This window comes from Diceros bicornis, chromosome 25 (assembly GCF_020826845.1).
Source record: "Diceros bicornis minor isolate mBicDic1 chromosome 25, mDicBic1.mat.cur, whole genome shotgun sequence".
NCBI lineage: Eukaryota > Metazoa > Chordata > Mammalia > Perissodactyla > Rhinocerotidae > Diceros > Diceros bicornis.
Genome location: NC_080764.1, coordinates 26,813,890 through 26,825,525, shown reverse-complemented (window position 1 = coordinate 26,825,525; position 11,636 = coordinate 26,813,890). Strand labels below are relative to the sequence as shown.

The following is an 11,636-nucleotide window of genomic DNA, read 5'->3' as shown; positions in this document are numbered from 1 at the left end:
TTAGATAGCATTTTTTTAACCATAAAGATATGAAAAAAATCCTTAGTGTTTCTCTTAATGTCAAGCAATCAAAGCTTTCCCAATTTTTTTCTTAATATATTTCCTGTTAATCCATTGCCAAAGGTCACATAATAATAAGTGTGCCTTGGGATATCCAGGCCATCATATAATCCACACAAATGGAAAATTTTCAATGTCATGGCTAACAAAGTCATGTTAGCTAACACAACACTATTGTGTTGGACATTGTGCTATCATAGTGCTTTCTCTCCGTTTTGAAATTTAATCTCCATATCCTATGATGTGATACTATTATTATCCTCATTTTACAAATACGGAAACTGAAATTTGGAGAGATTAACTGATTTGTCCAAAGCCATACCACTATCAAGGACTTCAAAGAAAATAAGGCTGGGACTAATTATGTTGTCTATTTTGGAATCAAGATTTTCTCAGCAAAAATACATTTTTTGGACAAAATAATAAATATGTTTTATTACAATGCATTGATTTTATAACGGGAAAAATATCTCTCTAAGGGAAAAAATCCTTATTTTTGTCTGCTTATCTAGTTAACCATCTGAGACAAAATGATTTCATGTAATTAGCTAGAAAAAATATTCTAACCTGTGCTGGTATTGAGTTACATTTATTACAGGTTCTCTTAGATTCTTAGGTTTTCAACATTTCTCATTCCTTTACACCATTCAATTTCCTTTTGTAGAGAAAAACGAAGAAAAATGATGAAAATAAGGAGTGTCATGGGCTGTTATTTTAAGTATAGCTACTTAGCTACCTCAAATTCTGGAGGTTCCTGGAAAATAATGATCCAGCAAATATCCACTACCATACTGTTAGGCTATGTATCATTTTTTACTACTATCCTAAGGTTTATTTTCTTGCCTCTTTTCAGGAAAGAAAGAGAGAGAAGCAGAGTATAATCCCTTTACCCAGAAAGTGTATTTTGTTTTATCATTGTATTTTTGCATCCTATTTTTTTTTCACTGAACAAACTTTATTTTGACATTGATACTTCTGTAGATCAACTTATACCTCAAGCACCCCTTTGTCAAAATTCATCTATCAACCCTATAGGTTCTGTCCCTCAGGATCCTGTGTCTGCCGGACCCAGTCTGAGGTAGTAGCCATGGCACAAGTGTTCCTAGAACTTACAGAGGAACTGGGAAGATTCACAACAAAGCTTAAAGGCATTTTTCTTTTCTTTTTTTTTTGTGAGGAAGACTGGCTCTGAGCTAACATCCATTGCCAATCCTCCTCTTTTTGCTGAGAAGATAGCTCTGAGCTAACACCTGTGCCCATCTTCCTCTATTTTGTATATGGGACGCCACCACAGCATGGCTTGATGAGTGGTATGTCGGTCCAGGCCCAGGATCTGAACTTGCGAACCCCGGGGCCTCCGAAGCAGAACTGGCGAACTTAACCACTATGCCACCGGGAGGGAAAGGCATTTTTGCTATAGTAGATTGTACTTATAAGGATGTTACAAAGCTTCTGGTGGTAGCTTGGCACCTCAACAAGGGTGAGCTTTGATTCCTCCTGAAGTTGACAAGCCACATTCTTGCCTCCAATCTGAAGATCTTTTAGACCCCTTAAAAATTCCTCAGCTTGGTGATGGACTAACTTGGAACAGAAAAGAATTAATAAATGACATAAGGAAAGTTTAGCAACTTATTTTGTTCCTATTTTTTTACGTCTGCCTTATTGAATACTAAACTTTCTTGAGGGCATGGATTTGTGTCTCATTCATTTTTGTATCTTCCACCAAGAAAAATTATTTCTAGTCTACAATCAATAAATATTTACCGAACTGATTTGAAATTTCAACTAGGAAGGCAGAATACAGAATTAATAAACTTTTGGTGTCTGATGACCTGGGTTTGGATTCTAACTCTGCTATTTACTTGCTGTACGACCTGGTGCAAGTTACCAAAACTCTCTAACGCTAATTTCCTCAACTCAAAAGTGGATTAAATGAGATAATGAATGCAAAGTACTTGTCACTTCTTAAGCGCTATTTACACAATGAGTATTTACTGAGCTACTACTACGCTCTGGGTTAGAGGTAGGTGCTGGCGACAGAGTACAAAATATACAATGTTCCTATCTTTATGGAGCTCACTGTAGCTAGGGAGACGGACACAGAACAAAAAATCACACAAAGAAATTAATTACAAATTGCCATGGAAAAAAGTTAAGAATCCAGCGACAGGTTGTAAGAGCAGGGCCTAATTTAGATTGTTGAGGACGGATTCTCTGAGTGAGTCACATTTAAGCCGAAACTTGAAGGATGAGGAGAGCCTCTATTTTCTCACTTCCACTCGTTCCTCGTCTCTCATTAGTCTGGCTTCCATCTCCCTACCTAACTAGCTCTTGCTAAACTCACTAATGGCTTCCCTGTGACTATATACACCTGCCGTTTTTCAGTCCTCTTACTTGACCTCTTAGCCACACTCAATGCAGTTGATCACTCCCTCCTTGAGTGACACGTTGTCTCCCCTCGGCTTCTCTAATAATAAGGGCCTCCTGATCTCCTGCTCTCTGACAGCCTCTTCAGTACCCTTTGCAGGTTCATCTCCTTAAGTGCCTGGACGGCCTCGCCGTAAGGTGTAATTGTGAATAACAACGCAGTCCTTTGGAGTCATAAAAAGGAGTGTGTACAAGTGAACACATTTTTTAGCCCCTCTGTTCGCTTCCGGTACGTTTTACGAATGTAAAACTTTTCGGTTCCACAGAATCTCCCCTCTCTCTTGCCGCCTGCCCCTGCCCACCGGGCAGGCACGAGCGTTCAACTTGACCGCACGCCCGCAACGCCCGAGGCGCGGGACGGAACAGTCATCCCATCCGGCCCCAGCCAACCGCAACCAAGCCCGCCCGCGCCCCCTTTCAAGCGCCGCCGGGCCGCCCCCGCCTCAGGCGAGCCGGGTACCGGTCCGCGCTCCACCACCGAAGTCGAGTCCTCCGCCGTCCCAGCATTCCCTGCGGCCCGACCATCGAGAGCGGCTTCCGGCGTCGCGGGTGTAGGCGGGTGAAGAAGGAGCGGGCCTTCGCGGCTCTCACTCCCTCGCGCTCTCTCGGGCAACATGGCGGGTGTGGAGGAGGCAGCGTCCTCCGGGAGCCACCTGAATGGCGACCTGGATCCAGACGACAGGGAAGAGGGAGCTGCCTCTACGGCTGAGGAGGCAGCCAAGAAAAAAAGACGGAAGAAGAAGAAGAGTAAAGGGGCTGCCACGGGTAAAGGGAGTTGTATGTCTTCAGGGTCCCCACCAGGGATGGCCGAATGGCTCGCCTCAGGCCCGGCTGGGGTGACAGGGACTGGCGACTCGGAGCCTTGGAGTGGACTGATTCCCAGGACTGAGCGTGCGTCGAGGCCGGGTTACAGAGTCCCAGTCCCAGGGAGAGGCAGCTTCTTCTCTTGTGGGACTGGGAGCCGATGAGGGCGGGGCGGGGGAGATAAGGGGGCGTCAGCTTCTCGTGAGGTAGTTCTGGGGTCGCTGGGCCCGAGCCCCTGTATTGCCAGCGCTCAGCTCCCACATAGACCGTGCACAGGGCCCAGTCCTGCCGCCTTCCTCGCGGTTTGGCCTTCTTTTCAAAAATCTGATTCTGACCCACGCTGCCGCCCCTTTGGGGGAGCAGCCTGGGACGTATTTTCGTCGAGGGTGGGGGTGGAGTGGGTAAGTCTTGGTGCCTTGACCGCACCTCCCCCCCCGCCCCCCCCCCCGTCCCGGTGCACAGAGGGATTTTGGTTGCCGGTTGCACTTTTGGGGTGTGTGTAAATGTGTGGATGCCCACGCTCTCGTGTCGCCGAGTAGTAATTGCAGAATGTGTGGTGGTGGTGCGAGTTTTCACCTGCCTAATCCCACAGCATCGTCAAGCTGTAGGGCTTTTAGGCCTGAATTATGATGCCACTAGCAGGCAGTCCAGATGGGATATTCTGTGGCTCGGAATGGAACTTGTCTAAATCCACTGGTAAGGAGGGAAAACAGCTGCAAGTTTACTTGGGTTATGAGTTAGGAACTTAAATATTTTATTTTGGGAAATCTGTTTTTGTTGCACACTGTCCTTCATTTTAGGAAAAGTTATTTGTATCTGTTTCTAATTAAAATCAGCCATAGCAAGAATGAGAGACAAATGGAGAGGCCAGGCCAGAAGTGATGAAGGTAGAGTTGAGAGAGGTTGGAGAGGTTTAATCTATATCTTTCTGAAATTTTTATCAGATGGGAGTTGAAAGGGAGAGTTGTAGGTGCTGGGACACGTCCAGAACAAAACTGAATTCCAGGACACAGTCTGGTGACTGTTCCTGGTTTTTGGATGAAATTCAAACTCTTCAGTTTGTCCTCTAAGGTGTTGAGCAGACTGACCCTAATATGCTTTTAACGGTTGTTATCTGTGAATATGAATCCTCTGCAGTGGCCAGAATGTCACTTCGTTATGTGCTCCCTGGTAGTACTGTCTCGTTTTGCGCTCACGTACTGCTACTACAGCTAGATTGTAGTCACTTCCACAGCAGGGGCCTGGTCTTGTGCTGAGCTGTTGAAGAATTTTGGTTTTTAGTAATGGAATATCTTTTCCTATTTATTTTGATTTTACCCAGACCATCTTGACAACTTCTTCCTTCGTGAAGCCCTGAAACCCCAGTGTCCCACAGAAATCCTCTTACTAAGGCCTTCAGCATTTATTGCCTATCTTGAGTACCTGTTTGCTTAGCAAAGTATTTGTTGTAGTCTAATTGATAAATACTTAAAAAACTACTTAAGGGAGGGACCAACACACACTTTTGTTTACCCTGTAGCTGCTAGCAGAGAGAATGTATTATGGATATTTTTGTTGAATTGACAACACTAATTAGATATGGATTATTTTTCTCTGTCAAATAAATTCCATTATGTTCAGAATAATGTTTCTGTTTTTGTTTCCTGAACACTTATCAGAACAGGACTTGTGTGTTTTCCAGGATCCTTAGAACATATTCCAGTGGGAAAGTATCTTTATTAGATTTGATTTATGTTATTGTATTTGATCAGCAGGGCAACAGGAACCTGATAAAGAATCAGGAGCCTCAGTTGATGAGGTAGCAAGACAGTTGGAAAGACAAGCATTGGAAGAGAAAGAAAGAGATGATGACGATGAAGGTAAATGGTTAATTTGATCTTTGTGGTTAGAAAAGCAAGAAAATATGACATTCTTTTGAACAAAATCTACTTATTTGTCCATATAGTCTATTACTCTCTCACGTTTTACTTAATTGACGTTAAAGCCTCAATTAATGTCACCGAAAGGAAAAGGTATTTATTAGCAACTCTTTAAAAATTTGATATGTTGAATGACTGCTCAGATAACACAGATCTCAACTTTTAAAAATATACTTGGTAAAAGGCCGAGTAGTGGGTGAGTATTAATAAGATAAAATTGAAGGACTGTTTATTTAACTAACATTTATTGAACTACTGATATGTGCTAGTAACTATCCTAGGATACTTTCACACACATTCTAATTTTACCCCTGAAAAACCAAGCAATGTGGGTGCTACGTAGCACCTGATTCCAAGTCTATTCTTTTTACTCTGTACCAAAGGTTCCTCTCTTTATTCTCAAAGGAGCATGTTGGAGTGTTTCTAAACTCTATTATAAATTCCTTGACTCTAGCTTCTTGTATTTTGGTGCTATAAGATTTCTTTAAAGACAACTACTCTTAGAATTCTAGGAATTGATGTTATCAGTAAGACAGTGGAAGGAGTGATTAAATTATTATTCTACAGCCTCTTTTGGCAGGGGGGGAGATGGGGCTTTTTCATTCTCAATTATCCACTGCTGTGACCTACTGCTCTACCTCAGGCACTGCCAGCTTGGGCTTATGCCTTCCAACCCTTAGCAACAAATACCTGCTGTACTTTAATTATTGTATTAGGATAATGCAGAGTGATTGTTTTTCTTTCAGAAAGATATGTTCTAGACCTATTATGTGTAGACTATCACAGTGCTAATCTTGAAGAGTATGCCTTGTTCCATTGCACCACTACCAAGTTTTATAAATCTCTTGACACTGAAGGGGAACATTTTGCTTGTTAGATTGGAAATCTTCAGTGTATTAATGAAGATTTTAGGAATGTTAGTAGTTTCCTCCAATTTGGGTTAATCATTTTCCTAGTTCATTTTGATAATCAGGATCAACCAGTGCTACTAATCTATTGTGAGAGGTCTTTGAGGGGATGGAAAGCTAGTATTTCAGAATCTTTGTTGTAAAGGAAAACTGACGGTGTAGTGGAGAGACAAAACATAGAGGTGAAAAGATATACTGGTACCTGCAATAAAGTTTATTGAAATTTGGAGGTGGAGTTGTGGGCTGAATGCTGAAGGAAGGCTTCTTGGAAGGAATGGCATTTGAATAAAACCAAACAGGAGAAACCATTTTGGCCATGGTGGAACAATGCTGAGAAAGTATTCAAAGCATAGTGAACACTGCAAACTGACCATGTGAAATGATTCATTGAGAGAGTCTTTGAGCGTTTTTAAAAGAAGAATGTTATGAAAAATAAGGAGAGGCATTAGTAGACTCTAGGGTTTTGAACTTGGGTGACAGAATGTTGGTGCTGTTGACTGAACTAGTGAAGTAGAGAGGGAGAGCTCGTTACGAGATTTGGGGAGGGGGTTTGCAGGCAAAGAAGAAGATACTGAGTTTAATTTTAGATATGTTTAATTTGAACCTTGGGGTATTGGTGTGAAAAATTAATCCTGTGGCCATTTGGTAATGTGCTAGAGGTAATTCATTCAATACATTTTTAAGTAAGGTTTATTAAGGTATAATTTGCCTGGGATAATATTCACCATTTTTAAAAAATAGACTTTATTTTCTAGACCAGTTTTAGGTTCACAGCAAAATCGAGCAGAAGGTATGGAGAGTGCCCGTATACCCCCTACCTCCACACATGCATAGCCTTCCCATTAGCAGCATCCCCCACTGGAGCGGTACATTTGTTAAAATCGATGAACCTACATTGACACATCATTGTCACCCACAGTCCATTATTTACATTACGTTTTACTCTTGATATTGTACATTCTATACATTCACCCTTTTTAAGTGTATAGTTTGGTGAATTTTGACAAATTTTGCAAATGTGTAACCACTACCACAACCAAGATGTAGAATATTTCCATATGACATTTCCATCTCACGGAAAAGTTCCCCGGTGCCCCTTTGTAGTCAGTTCTCTTGCTCCACACCCTGACTCCTGGCAACCACTGATATATTTTATGTTCCTATAGTTTTTTCTACAATATTACATAAATGGAATTATTACAGTATGCAGCTTTTTTTTGTGTCTGGCTTGTTTCACTTAGCATAATACTTTTGAAAGTCATCCAGTTGTTGCATAGTTCAGTAGTCCATTCCTTTTTATTGCTGAGTAGTATTCCAAATTTGTTTATCCATTTACTAGTTGGTGGATATTTGAGTTGTTTCCAGTTTTTGTCTGTTATGAATAAGGTTACTGTGAACATCTGCATACAGGTCTAGGTGTAGGAATATGTTTTCATTTCTTCTGGGTAAATACCTAGGAGTAGGGTTGTTGGTCATGGTAAGTGTATGTTTAACCTCATAGGAAACTATCAAACTGTTTTCCAAAGTGGGTGTACCATTTTGCATTCCTGTCAGCAGTGGTTTAGAGTTCCAGGTCCTTTGTATCTTCATAAGCACTTGGTATTGTTCGTTTTTTTAATTTTAGCCTTTCTAGTAGGTGTATAGTGATATGTCATTGTGATCTTAATTGCATTTCCCTAATGACTGATGATATTGAACATTTTTTCATATTTTCATTTTCCATTCATGTATCTTTGGCGAAGTGTTTGTTCACATTTTTTGTCCATTTTTCAATTGGGTGATTTGTTGTCTAAATGAGTTGTAATAGTTCTTTATATATTCTTGTTACAGTTGTTTATCGGATATATGTTTTACAGATATTTTCTCCCATGCTGGTGTTATTTACAGTAGAAAAGATTTTAATTTTGGTGAAGTCCAATTTATCTGTTTTTTTCCTTTATGAGTCATGCTTTTTGTGGCCTATCCAAAAGGTTAAATAATTGCTGTCTCTAAGGTTATGAAGATTTTCTCTTATGTTCTCTTTAGGAAGTTTTATTTTTAGCTGCTATGTTTAGGTCTGTGGTCGTTTTAGAATTAATTTTTTTATATAGTGCAAGGTAAGGATTGAGATTCTTTTTTTTTTGGCGTCTGTATTTCCAGTTATTCAACAAATATTAATTGATTTGGCCATAGTGCTAATACGGAAATAAATATAAACAGTTTCTGCCTGTTAAAAATATCCTGGGATGCTGTGAAAGAAAGACATGTAAAAACATAAATTGTAGCGTGATATGATGGTTGGAACTATAAGCATATATAGTTTAACATTCAAATCCTGGCTCTACCACCATCCTGGCACAAGAGTTCAATTAATAGTGGCTATTATTCTGTACTGAGTATAGACCTTGGATAAAGTAAGTAGCCTCAGAGGGATGATCGAATATCAAAGGAGGAGCTTTGTCTTATCCCATTTTAAAGATGAAGAAACTGTGGTCAAGAGAGGCTGAATAACTTGCCCAAGGTCACACAGCTGAAAGGATTTTTAGTGTGTATTTAAAATTGGTTATACGTCTTGAAGCATTTGTTTTAGGTTGAGTCTAGTCTATATAGCAGTATGCTAAACATTGAGTGTTCTTCCAGAGTAAAGACTATCTTGTTTACTATTCTGTCCCTATTGCCTGGCACTTAAGAACTCAGCAAACATTTATTGGATGAATGAAGAAGGCTACTGTTAAAATTGTAGTGCAGAGTATGTGAATTAGATTTTATGACACATGAGAAAATTGAAAGTTGTGTTTTCCAAAAATTTTTCATGTTATTTTCTTTAGGCTTTTGAATCTGGAAAGCATTAATGAGTAGTAAGTCAGCAAGATTTGTGTTTCCAGTGTGTTCTGTTAGTTTTATAAGATTGAACATAAGAAATGGCAATTTTTTTTTTCCTGAGGAAGATTCACCCTGAGCTAACATCTGCTGCCACTCCTCCTCTTTCTTTTATGTGAGCCGCCACCACAGCATGACCACTGACAGATGAGTGGTGTAGGTCCACACCCAGGAACTGAACCCAGGCTGCTGAAGTGGAGTGCACCAAACTTAACCACTAGACCACTGGGGCTGGCCCAGAAATTGCAATTTTTTCCGTCAAAAGTTGTCAAATATTGTCAGTTTCTATCACTCAACCTATTTAATCCCTTGATCGTGTTGCCTCCCTCTTTGCTAAACTGCTGTTTCCTGTTTCTCATCTAGGTGAAAATAAATACAAACAAGATAAAGTAAACTAAGAAAACATTCATTTATTGAATAGACTAAATATTTATTACATGCTTGGCACTATGCTTAATTTAGGAAATGGTGTCTAATCTTTAAGGAGCTCACAGACAAGTAGGGGTCACTGTAAACCAGTGATTCCAATTTTGTGTAATAGTTATAATAGAAGAATATAGTAGGGAGCGTGGTGAGAGAATTTCTTTTATGGCTCGTGCTTATCATTCCAGGAGTAGAAAGGGAGCTCTTTGAGCAGAAAATGTAAGTAGTCATTTCATGTTGTTTAATGGGTGTGGATTTCACTATTTAAAATTTTGATGCTAGCCATGAGTTACTGCCACAAGGTGAAACATTTAAAAGAATACTATATGGTAAGCATACTACTAAGCTGTGAGCTTCTAATTGTCTGGGACAGCATCTTGTTCATTCTTATTTCACAGCAGTGTGATTTGTGGGTAGATTAGCATGCTTTAGAAATGATTGTTGAGGGGCCGGCTCCATGGCTTAGCGGTTAAGTGCGTGCTCTCCGCTGCTGGCGGCCCGGGTTCGGATCCCGGGCGCGTACCGACGCACCGCTTCTCTGGCCGTGCTGAGGCCGCGTCCCACATACAGCAGCTAGAAGGATGTGCAACAATGACATACAACCACCTACTGGGGCTTTGGGGGAAAAAAACAAATAAATAAAGTTAAAAAAATAAAAAAAGAAATTGTTGAAATTTACTGAACAGCATTTTTAGAAATTCAGACAGGTCTATTTTTGATACCTTTATTTAAAATGTTATGTCACTATTTTTTTTAATCTTGGCCATAGTGGTATCCTTTATCTTTTCTCAAAGTTCAAAGGTATGGGCATGGGCTTCATAGAAGATTGTTATAAAAACTGACAGACGGATCACGGCTATTTGGGGTATTCTTTTGCCAACTATTTTTCAAAACAGTTCTTAAACCCCATTTTTGAGCATCAGGTTCTTTTGAGAATCTGAGAACTTATGAACCTAGGGAAAGTATATACGCCCTCTGATTTTTGCATACAGTTTGACCCAGAAGAACTCTTTTTCTCTAGTAACGACTGTGCAAAAAAGAGATTTTAAAATATGAGACCTCAAATACCCCTTACTGGTTTAGGAATCAAGTGACATATTCTTGGTCCAATTCTGCCATTTACCATTTGGGATTATCTTAGGCACATACCTTAAACATTCCTTGTTCGCTCATAGGGTTGCTTTGAGGAAACATGAGGTAATGAAATACGAGTGTTTGACTACAAAGCATATGTAAACTGTAACTAGTATTATTTTAGATGAAATCACTGTCATTATTATTGTGTTAAACTAACACTAGTTATTTTTCCTAGCTTTTAAAAAAGGATTTTATTTAATAGATTTTTTATTCTTAAAAATATCGTAGGGGCCGGCCTGGTGGTATAGTGGTTAAGTTCTCGCACTCTGCTTCTGCGGCCCAGGGTTCTCAGGTTTGGATTCCAGGCATGGACCTACACTCCACTTATCAAGCCGTGTTGTGGCAGGCGTCCCACACATAAAGTAGAGGAAGATGGGCACGGATGTTAGCCCAGGGCTGATCTTCCTCAGCGAAAAAAACGAGGATTGGCAACAGATGTTAGCTCAGGGCTAATCTTCCTCACCAAAAAAAAGGAAAAAAGAAAAACAAATCTTATTCAGCAATTCTTTAATTAGAGTAAGTCAAAGTAAAGTTTACTAGTGCTTTTGATTACACACATCAAATTCTGATACTTAGAGCTAATGATATACAAAATTCTTTTCTAAGAGTGTTAGGCCAGCTTTGTCGTATGCCTTTTAAGATGGATTTTGTGTGTGTGTTTGCGTATACACACTTGTCTGCTTGTGCTTGCTTCCTCCTTGTGCTTATGGGGTTTAAGTGAATATGTGCTTGAAATTATCTTTTCTTAGATGGAGATGGTGATGGAGATGGAGCAACTGGAAAGAAGAAGAAAAAGAAGAAGAAGAAGAGAGGACGTTAGTGTCTTAAGTTGATCTTACTTGACAAATTAGAAATCGTTGTTAACCAGCAGGTTTGAAGAATAGGTTTGAAGTTGCTTAAGATCCTGTTATATGTCAGGAAAATAAATTTAGACTTAATAGAGGTAGAATTTAGTGAAACTGTCAACTATTTTGCAAGTACTTGGGTTTAGCTATCTTGTTGATATTTTCTTTAGCTGTTATTCAGCCAAGGGATATTAATAAGTTGGTTGCATTTACTGCAAGTTAGGGATAAGTTCCTAAAAAATTTATGATTTAAA

General features: G+C 39.8%; 1 protein-coding gene across 3 annotated transcripts in view; it reads left to right on the top strand.

The window, feature by feature from the left end:
- The first annotated feature begins 3,047 nt into the window (after positions 1-3,047).
- The window catches only part of METAP2 (methionyl aminopeptidase 2), a 32,600-nt gene continuing 24,011 nt past the window's right edge, over positions 3,048-11,636 (top strand). Inside the window, exons 1-3 of one of the 3 annotated variants that reach the window (XM_058568636.1) lie at positions 3,048-3,252; positions 5,043-5,150; positions 11,287-11,352. In XM_058568636.1, coding sequence (XP_058424619.1) covers positions 3,102-3,252; positions 5,043-5,150; positions 11,287-11,352 — 325 coding nt within the window. In that variant the 5' untranslated portion in view covers positions 3,048-3,101. The remainder of the gene's footprint in view (positions 3,253-5,042; positions 5,151-11,286; positions 11,353-11,636) is intronic. The other 2 variants (XM_058568635.1, XM_058568634.1) reach the window with 2 other exon arrangements.